Source organism: Scomber scombrus, chromosome 2 (assembly GCF_963691925.1).
Source record: "Scomber scombrus chromosome 2, fScoSco1.1, whole genome shotgun sequence".
Taxonomy (NCBI): Eukaryota; Metazoa; Chordata; class Actinopteri; order Scombriformes; family Scombridae; genus Scomber; species Scomber scombrus.
Window position 1 is genome coordinate 599,844 of NC_084971.1, and position 12,538 is coordinate 612,381.

At 38.2% G+C, this 12,538-nt stretch overlaps 1 protein-coding gene across 3 annotated transcripts in view; it reads right to left on the reverse strand.

The window, feature by feature from the left end:
* Positions 1-12,538, reverse strand: part of LOC133987691 (glutamate receptor 2-like) — a 66,696-nt gene that overhangs the window by 35,885 nt on the left and 18,273 nt on the right. For all 3 annotated transcript variants that reach the window (XM_062427138.1, XM_062427154.1, XM_062427146.1), the window contains 4 exons: positions 4,235-4,309; positions 3,460-3,513; positions 2,447-2,605; positions 795-962 (listed from right to left, as the gene is read on the reverse strand). In XM_062427138.1, coding sequence (XP_062283122.1) covers positions 795-962; positions 2,447-2,605; positions 3,460-3,513; positions 4,235-4,309 — 456 coding nt within the window. The remainder of the gene's footprint in view (positions 1-794; positions 963-2,446; positions 2,606-3,459; positions 3,514-4,234; positions 4,310-12,538) is intronic.

A 12,538-nucleotide genomic window follows, 5' to 3' on the forward strand; every position in this document is an offset into this window, starting at 1 on the left:
TTATTTAACATGTTAGAAATGCTAATCTGTGCCTCTAAAGAGAGACCAACTGTAGAATTGTTAGAACAGGAGCAACTGCATCAGGGGAAAGCCTAGAACAGGGACCCAATGTACTGGGACTGTCTATCAGATACTAACACATTTCTAGGAGGAGAAGATACCTCTTTAAACACATCCTGATTCTGCTAATACTAAGTTACTTACTAATAATAAGTTAGTTATTATTATTATATTGATATTGATTAGTGACTGGAAGAAGGTATTCATTCTCACACTACTACAACACTTGTGAATGGTTAAACAGGACCAAACAAATAGGAACAGAACTTTGTTGGTCCCATTCTGGAGTCCATCCAACTGTTACTCATTTCATTTAATATATCCATAATATGGCTGTTGCAGTTTCTCACCTCAATCTCTTTTTCTTTAAATACTAACAGTTTGAGGCAAGAACAAATGTAAATGTTATTCACTGGAATTCTAACAATTAGCAGCCACTAGCGATGTCTGCATTTCTATAAATAGCTCACTTTTGGGATCAAGGTTAAAATCAGAACAACAATTTTGTCATTTATTTTAAAGAATGAAAAACAATAAATAGTGGTTCATTGAATTTAAATGAAAAATGAAAATGGTCTATTAAGGGAAGTGTTGTGCATTTATAATGCGCTTAAATAAACTATGAGAACCAGCAGTGCAGGTTGAGCTTTTGACTTTCAGAGTCTCAAACATTGCAGTTTGTACAGTTAGCAGCTTTCATAGAACTGGGTCAGTCTATCTATCTCTACAGTTACCTGTTTGAGGGCACGTTCAATCTCCACCCCTTGGGCCCAGGGCACTGCTGGATTGGCCAGACAGTCCCCACTGTTGCCACGACGACTCATGTCTATCCTCTGTTTGTGGAGGAAGCGAAACGCCTCAGTCATCACGTGGACAGCATCATATGTAAGGGCTGACGTATACTGAAACACACAGATGCTATATGTTAGGGGCTGAACCATAGACTGTATATATAATGGACATAACACCTGTGACGTCACCCATTGGTTTGTGGACTGCTGCTCGGAAGCCAATAGTTTCGGATCTGGGCAGCGCCGTTTTGAAAATTTCCGGTGCATGCTGGGAAAAATAAAAACACAGATTCTACTTATATGGGCATCAGGAGGAGCATGAGGCGCCCTCCTGAACCTGTGAACCAATCAACCTGTCAATCACGACGTAGCCACGCCCTAATGCATACCCTGCTTTATCGTCACATATAAAATCAGGGAGGCCAAAATTTCACAAATGAACATCATACTGCATTGAAGAAGGCTTTAAACTAGCGATTGAGACCATAAACACATTTTGAAAACGTTTACTGAGGTTATAAATCAAGTGAGAAGTTGGTGAATTCTCCATTGACTTGTATAAAGACGGAAGTCCTTTTGACACCAAAACGGTAGCCCCCTGGTGGCCTTTTGATAGAATGCAGTTTTAAGTTACTTCCGCGTTGGCATCGTTTCAGAGGACGCCTGGGCTGAACGAAGAAACACACATTATACCATCATGTTTGCATGAATTGTATTTGTTTTATTTTGAATTGTACTGTTGAACTGGATCAGAACAAACGTGAATTTGAATGTTGATGATTAAAGATTCAGATTACAATGGTGCACCCGATATAGAAAAAGTAAGATACTTACACTGAACTTGAAGTTAAGCAATTGCTATTGTGATACCAAAACACAACTGGTGCTACCATTGTTTTATTGGTGGTATTAACATATTTTTGTATGTTTATATTTCTTAAATTTTTTTAAATTAGGGCTGTCAACGTTAATGTGTTAATAATGTGTTAATGCAAATACATTTTACACACGCACGTTCTCTTTGACCCTTATCCCGGCCTGTAGTTTTGAAATAAATAAACATACATTTGCATAAAGCAAGCAAATGTATCCACTCCCATGTTAATAAGAGTATTAAAAACTTGATAAATATTCTTTTAAAGTACATTTACAAAGAAATAAAAAAATGTGATTAATCATGAGTTAATTCATTATAATCATGCAATTAATGGCAATTCAATATTTTAATCGGTTGACAGCCCTATTTTTTATACTAGATGCCAGCATATTTTACATTCAACTATTTGTCTCTGAGTTTTATTTAAACATGTCACTGTGCTCCAGTACTCAAACCCACTAGTTCATTTCATATTATAATATTAATTATCAGTTCCTTGTAGGTATTACAAAAGCTGTTATAATTTTACAGCAGGCATCACAAGATGATGAGTGTTGAGTTTGGTTATTATTGGTGGTTGGTTATCATGATTATTAGCCTGGTAGTCATTATTTGCTACTCCGATCTTTGGACCTGGCAGGTTCCAGGTCCTCCTCACACAGCATAATGTAACTTTCTGGAATAATTCAAGCTAACTTAATGAAAGTTTAAATCTTACCCTGATCCGTGAATCAGCTCCAGGATATTCCTTTTCCTCCAGAGCCTCCCATCGTTGGTCAAATTTTGCCACCACAGGATCATCAAAGTCTACCAGCTGAAACCCAGACACATTTGCTCCTCCATACTGGATTTTTGAGAGGTCGCCATCAACAAAACCCTGGAACACAGAGACAACCATCACTTACTGTATATCATTATATTACCTGTTTGACAAACACCCGCACACTGATTAAAACATCTACTCTACTGAAAAATAAATGATGTAACTTATATCAAACCTGACGCTCAGGAATGTGTTTAAAATGTGTTTCTTGCTGGAAGACAGACTGACTCTTCCTTATGTTAATGTTGTCCATAATAGCAGTTAATGGAGGAAGAGATCATGAAAAGAAAATTCTTTCCAATAAATGAAGAAAGTAGTTTATGGTTCTTTTGTTGATCGGACGGATCAACAATTAACAGATTTTTAACTAGATGGTGAATCAGAAAACAAATAGCCTATAAAACCTGGGAGTTTAATCTGTAATCTGTCTCCACTTCAAACTAGAGAAGTTATGTATCAGATCAGCCTGGTCAGCTGCAGCAACCAATCAATAAACAAGTGCTAGCCTTTTATGCAGACCCTCAGTTCAGCCTTTTACTCTAACTGGCAGCTTCAGCTCCTGTCTCTTTAAGGACCCCCTCCTGATGAGCCTATTCTATTCTGATTGGCCAGCGGAGCCAAGAGATATTGGAGCTTCTGGTTCAGTGGAACAAAACATTTCATGGTGGTAAACTGCTAGAAGGCACAAATACATGACTTCACCACTCATTTGGGCCACTCATTTCCTCAAACTCTGGTGCTGGCCCTGTTATTTGACACCTGACCTAGCCAAATGCATTTTAGCAATATCTGGCCCGTTAACCATTACCTTCCTTTATCTCTCATACATAAGCAATTTTTGGGAAGACTGAAACTGGGGCCACCAGCCAAAGTTTTGGTCAGGTTTAAGTAGGCAGAGAGTGACTCACCAAGTTAGCAATGATGTAGTGGTATCCCTTCACGTGCCTGCCTATAGTGATCACCTGGTCAGAAAAGAGTAAAAGCTTTGTTAATAATAAACAAGGAACAATTAATACAAAGTCATGAAAAGTACATATTGTTGTTTTATTTATTTATTTATTTTTGGCATTCTATTATTGCTGTCCATTAAATACAATACTTCTCCAAAATGTTAATTTTTCAAGACTTAAAAACTGTCCAATTTTAGCTTAAATTATACAAGATAAATTGATAGCCCCTAACGGAATACTAATTTATTTACAAAGATGATGAATCAATGATGTATTTGATTTCACATAGCAAAGCAGCCCTGTCATGAATGCTGCCATATTCATGAGTCCAGAGGACACTATGATTGGTTCGAAATGTTCAGAAAGAGTCTTGCCAAGAAAAGCTACTAGGCCTGGACCTACTTGCAGGTAAGGGTTAGCCGAAGCCCAGCAGAAGAAGGAGAAACACCAGCAAGAAGTATGATAGTACTTAATCAAAAGCTATATGTTTCAAATACTGGAGGTCCTGAAGACACCAGTCAACTATCTTCACAGCCAAGTTTCATTACAGCTGGCTGGAAATTTATGAATGAAAGGTTAATTAGCTACAGATTACATTACCTGCAGCTGGTGACATGTTTTAGCTCTGGATAAATGTCATCTGGAGAGAGTATCACTGAACACAATTTGACTCATAAATAGATGGATAATATTTTTTATTATCAACAGTAGTAGTAGCAAGCCTGGTATCAACCTGTTCCATGATGTCTTTGACTTTGTCTTGTTCACAGTCTAGGATGATGCGTCTCTCCTTACGGATTTCCAGGTCCTAAAATCAAAGATAAGTTACAGATTAACATTTATCAATCTAAAAAAACAGTTTAACAGTGTTTTAACAAAGCACAATAAGGTATTTTTAAGAGCTACTGTTTTGACCAAACTTTTGACAAGCACATGACCTGAAGCTGCTTTCTGATTGGCTTCCTTCAGTTTTGCCACGGGGCGCAGCTCAGTGCGCCCCGGACACGCCCACTTTTATTGGCAGCAAATTGTTGTTGTTTCATGTTTTTTAATCTACTGTGATTGGACAGTTCCAGACGGTAGTTTCAGGAGATGACGTTAAAGTGGAGCCGCGGAAATTAAAGAAGATTATTTGGTAATTTCTCTACAAAAACATAATTTCACAAGACTTTCACTAGAAGAGAGAAAGAGGATAAAGCAGTTTGGACCGGACCTGCTTCAGCAGCAGCAGGTGATGAAGGACAAGCTGAGACCCGGAGTTTCTCCCGCTGCTGTTATGATAAACGGAGCTGGCTAGCTGGATGCAGTGTGAGTTATTCCTTTTATTGCTTTATCTGTTTGCTGATTCAAAGTGTCAGCACCGAAACGTTGTGGACAACGACAGGGGAACGAGACCTAAAACATCTCTCTAAAAAATGCTATGCCAAGCTCCAGAAGAGGAACATAGATTCAGTCAGTGGCTGCATCCAGCAGCTCCAACAGGAGATATAAAAGATCAGGTAGTAGCTGCATTCCTGTTATTAATATTGTAAAGTGTTAAAAAAGACTTTATAAAAGACATAACTATGAAGTTTAAAAGACTAAAACGCATAAATGCAGGATAAGAAATGATGGAAGTAATTTTGACTATTACAGTTAATTTGGGGTTCTCAATCTCATTATTAAAAGAAGAAGTTAAATAAGTGATGCTTAATCACAGCAGTGTATAGTGCTTAATGCGCCATCTATTGTCATGTTTAGGTATTGCAACAACTAACAGATTACAGTGAAATCAGGACTGAAGACACAATAACTAAAATATAGGTGGTGTCTCTTTTTAAACATATTACCTTATTGGTAACTCTGCTTTAACTGCTGGTATCTTTAGGTGATGTGAGTGAAATGGGCATTTTATCATGTCTGGTTATTATTTTTTATTCCTCTATCTGTGGGTCAGAGATACCATACTGGGACAAACCAGGGATCATTAAAGTGTGTTGTGTTGTTTTTAGATTGGTTTTCCTTTCTTATTTTTATTTTTTTGCTGCGGTATGAAGTGGTGCTACGGCTTATTTGACACTAACCCTAGGACCACCAACCATCAAACTGCACCCCCCCCCCCCCCCAAACATTTTTGTCACCAGTCGCCCCAACCTCATTCACAGAGGAGGATCCTAAATTACCAGCAATAAATGACATGCCACATGTCAGTGAGTGTATGTGTGTTATGAACTGGATTAATTGACTTATCTACACCATTTCTGTTCTTACCAGACAACCTGTGGAGAGCAAATAGAACCAGCACTTAAGGGTTCATTCAGTCACACTTTTGGTATTTGGTAATAATTTTAAATTATTGAAATATGCAGATGATATGGCACTAGTGGGACTGTTCCATAGAATGACAGCATATCTGATTATGTTGAACATGTTTTTGAGCTAGAACAGTGGTGTAAGACTAGCTTACTTTTAATCAATGCAGGTAAAACAAAGGAGCTAATTCTTAATCAAACAGGTTCTCCAACACCACTGATACTAAGCAGTCAAACTGTGGAGATTGTTAACTGTTTTAAGTATTTGGGTAATCACATTGATGATAAGCTGAACTGTTCAACAAATGTTGATGCTATATGCAAAAAGGCCAACCAAAGAATGTTTTTAATTAGGAAACAAAAAGGGCTTTGGAGTCAGCTGTAATATTCTTGAAAGGACATATGTCAGCCTGATAGAGAGCGTCCTTAGTTACAACATCTCTGTCTGGTGTGGTCACCTGACTTTATTTAACAAGAACAAGCTGTCCAAAATTGTCAAAATGGCAGGGAAAATTATAGGAAGACCTCAAAAAACACTAGAAAACCTACACAGCACTGCAGTACATAGAAAAACTATGAAAATATTAGATGATGACACCCACCCCCTCCATTCTGAGTTCAAGCTAGATGAAAAGGAGGTGTAGCTAAGAGCACTATAAATGCGATGGAATTGGTGCTTTCCACCTTATACCTGATGTGTATGCATATGTGTGGGGGCTGGGAGGGAGGGGGTACATGTGATGTGCTGTGTCCATCTCGCAGACATATGTCTATGTGTAATGGAATGAATGTGTTTATTTTATGTACTCTATGGGCCTGATTTACTAAGATACCAAATAAAGGTACTAAATTGCGTGCACAGTGCAATAGATTGAGTGTCTGGTTTGTGTGCGCTTTGCGGGTGATCTACTAGAATAACTGTGTAAATGAAAACAGGTGGAGACAGCAGTATTTAAATGAGGGTTTTGCGTGTCTCAATGTAGAGTTTGGACGAGCAGAAAGTCAAGTCAAGGCTGTTAGTAAAACCAAAAATATTAACACGGGTGGGAAAAATTTGTCCTGTGCGTATTCTGTCATTGTGCCTCTGTCTCCTCCTCTCTACAGAAGTCATCTGTGTGCAGTGCTCAGCAGGTTAATACCTGTCCTTCAAAGGTTTTATTTATAGACGCAGTTAGCGTCAGAAATAATACCTTCAGGTTTGGTAAATCACAATGCGTGTGATAAATAACATATTTACATTTTCTCCTCCCTGTATTTTGCACACTGGGGTTAAAACGTCTCATATTACATATTCATTATGGTAAACTACTAAATGGACAGTATGTATTATCTTGTACAGTCGAAAGACGCAAACCTCAGTGCGCTGCGTTAGTAGATCAGCTTGCACATTTTTTGCGGTTGATGCCAAGTTTGCACGTTTTTACACACGCAGACCTTTAGTAAATCAGTTTACAGGTTTGCCTGCCACTGAGCCTGCTTAATGAGGGTTATTATACAATTTTCAGGCCATCACTGCATGAAGAAATAAGAGACAACTTCAGTATCAATACGCTTCTAGAACAGCAAAAATTATTCCCCGTCAATTGAGATGTGACTTTTAGGTGAGATAAAAAAAAAAAAAGAAAGGTAGTTTTTCCGCAGCGCTGCAGAAGAAAGGGCTTGATTCTGTGTCTGTTGCTGTACACACACACACACACACACACACACACACACACACACACACACACACACACACACACACACACACACACACACACACACACACACACACACACACACACACACACACACACACACAGGCTGTTACACATCTGTCAGATGTATGATATTTCAGAGTGACGATTGAACATGATGAACATGAACATGTTGGTAGAACATGTTGGAACATGTTGTAGTAGCCTTAAATGTGAAAGATATGTTTCATGTTTGCAATTCTTGTTTGAAGAAAATAAAACATTTTAATGTCATCTGATGTTCACTATTTGCTGTTCTAAAAAAATAGTTTTTTTCCCCAATAGCCATTTAATCCAGTACGGAGAATCTGACGATATTTGCGGAATATGGTGAGTCTTTATTTGTGTTTGGGTTTTTTTTTTGCTTTCCTAAAAATGTCTGTTCTTGGCCGCCTCACATAATTTCCATCAAAAAGTTGGACATCTTTGAAACAAAGTTTTTAGCAAATTCAACCCAGCACAGTAAGCTCAAAGTGTCTCTGTTCTGGTAAAGGGAAATCGTCAAACCTGCTGAGTCCTATCACTCAGTCAGATGGGGAAGAATGCAGGATTCTGATGATTTGTCTAACTCTGTCAAGTACAGTAGGTCCCAGAAGCCTGTGTCACTCTGACAAACATGGTTTCATTCATCATTTGTTCCTATGTGACATAATAACATAAATTAAATGGGGACAGCTGTAGTTTGTAATAATTCAGAGTCTACAGCAATAATCTTATTCTATTTTGGTGTTTACAAAGCTTTCCTCTGTTTTTTAGGTGATTTGTATGGTTTTAAGTATTTTGTTTGATTTTTGGTGTTTACAATACAAGGATCTAAATATAACATTTAATTATATATATTGTGGTTTTGTTTAGATTACTTGATGCCCTGCTTTATCTCTCGCACGCACGCACGCACGCACACATACACACACACACACACACACACACAGGGAAAAAACATATCCTCTCTCTCTCTCTATCTCTCTCTGTTTCTCTCTCTCTCTGTCTTTCTCTATCTCTCTCTGTGTTTCTCTCTCTCTCTCTGTCTCTCTCTGTCTCTCTCTCTCTCTGTCTCTCTCTCTCTCTCTCTCTCTCTCTCTCTCTCTCTCTCTCTCTCTCTCTCTCTCTCTCTCTCTCTCTCTCTAGGAAGCTGGAGGCAACAGAATAGATGTCATTGTCTGTCCAGAAGATACTGTAGGATGACGCAGAACATATTGTATCTAATGAGTGAATCATTTATGGTCCAAAAGATGCTGTAGGAAGATACAGGGCATACTGTATTTAATGAGTGAATCATTGACAAAAATAAGCAAAATATTAGTTAGTTAATATATGTATGTACGTGGCATAGAATGTGAATAATCACAGAATCCCCAGGTAAATTGGATCAACTCCCAGATTCCCCACAATAACAACAACAACAACATAATAATATGAGATTTGTGAATTCGCCCCATCGACAGTGGTGTGGCGAAATAGATTTAACTATGTGGAATTTACAGTTTTTGAACTTCTCGACAATGAAGAAGCTTGTGACAACTAAAGCTTGTGACAACTTCCTCATGCTCGTTGCCATGATCACACTCCGTATAAAACCAAGCACAATCATACAAGGAAGAAAAGTCATTTGTTTCACAGATTTCAGATTTCAAACACACCTTGCATCTAGCAGAAATGCAGAAAGCTTTAGGTTTTGTTAGATGCAGCACTATTGTTTCAGCATGTATGAAAGTCTTTGTCACAAATTTCCTACCACATAAAAGCCTAGCAATAAATAGCATCAATTCAAATCCTATTCACATTCAGAGCTTAAAATGGGTATCACACACAGCAGGTGTTTTCATTTAGCACTCTTTGAAAACAGGAGAAAAAATAGACAAAATGTTACTATGCAGATGGGTAATGGTACAAATTGAGAAATACATCTGGGAGTTTCTGGGGTGTATGCACCACAATTGTCCATCATGTTTTCAGTTTCACGAGACCAACCCTCTGACGTGTAGACCATTTAAAGAATTGACTGCCTCTACCATGGTGAGATTACAGATGTTAAAGTCTGTGGTGTCACAGCGATTGCCATGAGAGATCATCACTGATGATGAAAGAAATCCCATCAAGGTTTGAAGGATTTTCCCAAACAAGAGCTGTGACGAGTGCTGAGGTACACAGTGGCCCTGAATGCAACTGTACAGTACATAGTATTGAAACACTGTGAATATTTGTCACTTTGTTTCAATCCATTTACAACTCAACTACAAACGACCTCTTAACTTCATCAGACAATGGATGGATTTGATCATCAAATCCTGTTAAAGAGACCTGAACATTTAATTGGCATTAAAGGAACAGCATTAAACTGGTTTAAATCCTATTTATCTGGTAGATTTCAGATTGAACATGTTAATGATAAATCCTCTATGCAAACAAAAGTAAAACACGGTGTTCCTAAGGGTTCAGTGTTTGGACCAATACTATTCTCCTTATATATGCTTCCTTTAGGAAACGTTACTCGGAAACACTCAATACATTTTCATTGTTATGCAGACGACACTCAATTATATCTATCAATAAAGCCTAATGAAATCAACCAGTTAACTAAACTACAAACATGTATTAAGTACTTAAAGACCTGGATGACCTGTAACTTCCTGTTATTAAACTCAGAAAAAACTGAAGTTATTGTGCTTGGCCCTAAACACCTCAGAAACACATTATCTAATGATATTACTAATCTGGATGGCATTACTTTGGCCTCCAGTACTACTGTAAGGAACCTAGGAGTTATATTTGATCAGGATCTGTCCTTTAATTTACACATAAAACACATTTCAAGGAATGCCTTTTCTGTGCTTTCTCCCGGATTACCTGTTCTCACAGGCCTGTAGACGTCTGGATGACAGATTCCAGTCCCGGACCAACTAGCTTCAATGTTGATTTTCTATGTGCTTCTCTCTCTCTCCTATTCTTCCTCTCTCTCTCCTCTCTACCCCAACCGGTCGAGGCAGATGTTCTCCCACTTAGAGTCTGGTTCTGCCTGAGGTTTCTTCCTGTTAAAAGGGAGTTTTTTCTTGCCATTGTCGCCAACTGCTTACTCATGTGGGAATGTTGGGTCTCTTTAAAATTAAAACCTGAAGAGTACGGTTTGTGTAAAGTGCCTTGAGATGACTTTTGTTGTGATTTGGTGATATACAAATAAAGATTGATTGAGATTGATTGAACTGCAAAAAAAATCTAATTCTTTGAAGAAGTCTTTCTTTTGAAGAAAGAAAGACTGTTTCCCCCTGATCAAAACCATCTGATTATTCTTGATGACGTCATGTTTCAGGCTTCCGGCCATCTAGAAGTGGTCAGGATTTTCACAGAATACAGACACCACAGGAACATGATGTTTTTCATCAAGGTAAACACCATCAGGTCAAACAGTAATTACCTGGTGTTGTTAAAAACCTTTCAGACAAATTACAGATAAATATATTAGCTCAGCAAATGTTCTCATCACAAACCTTTTTTTTCATTTTTAGAAAGTTCTGAAGATGCTACCAACAATCCTCATGGTTATTTAATCACTGACCTCACCCCCACCTGCCCAGAGCAATATAGACTAAGATCGGGAGCACTTTCTTCGGTGTCTTTTCAAGCTGTCTTTAAATATTTTAAAGGGTAACATTCACCTGAATGCTAGTCAATATGAAAATCCCAAAATGCAGATTTAAAAAAAACAGTCTGGAGGGTTTCTTTTACCTCTCCTTTTAGCTACTGTACCTATCTTTGGACAGCTTCTAGGATGTCTCATCAAAAGTTAAACCATAGAGCTATATTAAATGAACTGCAGTTAAAGGCCTATGAAAAAATGTGAGAACACATACTCTGCTGCAAACATACCCTATGCTATTCAGAAGAGAAGGAGGAACATAGTATTACTCTGATTCTACCTACCGACTCTGAATACAGATGATGAAGAAGAGGGAAAAAAAGAAAAAGAGGGGTCAATAGATGAAACAGCCAACAAGGTACAACAAAGCCTTCCTCTCTGCAACTGTAAAAATGCTGCATATATCTTGAAGAAATTAAGCAAAAGCCAGGGTGGATGTAGTGCCAAGGGTAGAGAAATGAATAATGTTGATTCTGTGTGCAGACTGAGTGACAAAGAATGGCTTTTTTCTGATCATTCAGTTAAACTGAGTGCAGTTATGATATAGCACCGCTACACTTCGATGGTTATGGCAAGAATAGCATGCATAGCATATTTATTAGAGTGAATTAGTGATGAAGAATCCTCATACGTGAATCATACTAAATACATAATAATGAGTGCAGAAAAATAGAAATGCATGGAATGTTCCCCTTGGCTCCCCTCTATGTTCAGTAAGAAATCCCCAAGCTTGCGAACACTATCATCGACTCAAAACTGAAGGACCTTGTGGAATGAAGAAGAAAAGGAGAAGAGGTTGGCCACGCTTGCTGGGAAGAGGAAGAGGTGAATAAAGAAGAGCAAGGAAAGAAAACAGAAAAAACAGACGCAATGAATTGATTTCCCCCATATTTTTTCGAGCATAATGAATATAAAACTATATATATATATATAAACCAACCCATTTATGTTCTTTAAGCTGAAGTCAACAGTTTCCTCCAGACGTGTGTTGTTTCTGACTCAGATGGCTACCTACACAACTGAAACAGATATCAGCTCTGCATTGACTCAGAATCTTGCCTAACAGTTGAATCACCACAACTTTCACCCTGGTCAGAAAAATGGACAACAGTACCCTGTCTGCCTCCATGGACCCTGATGTAGACGAAGCTACAATGGTAGGTGAAGAAGTTGTACCAGATGGCAAAGGAGCTAGATGTTGAAGAAGAAGCGGCACAAGTTGATGATTAAGGCATGCTGGTTGATGAAGCTGATGGAATTGGTGATAACAGACGAGTTGTCATTTGGCGACATCAGATAAGGAATACTAGGTCTATCAAAATCTGGTGATGATGGCAGTGTAGGAGGGTGAGACATGGTAGTTTTCAAGGAGAGTATGG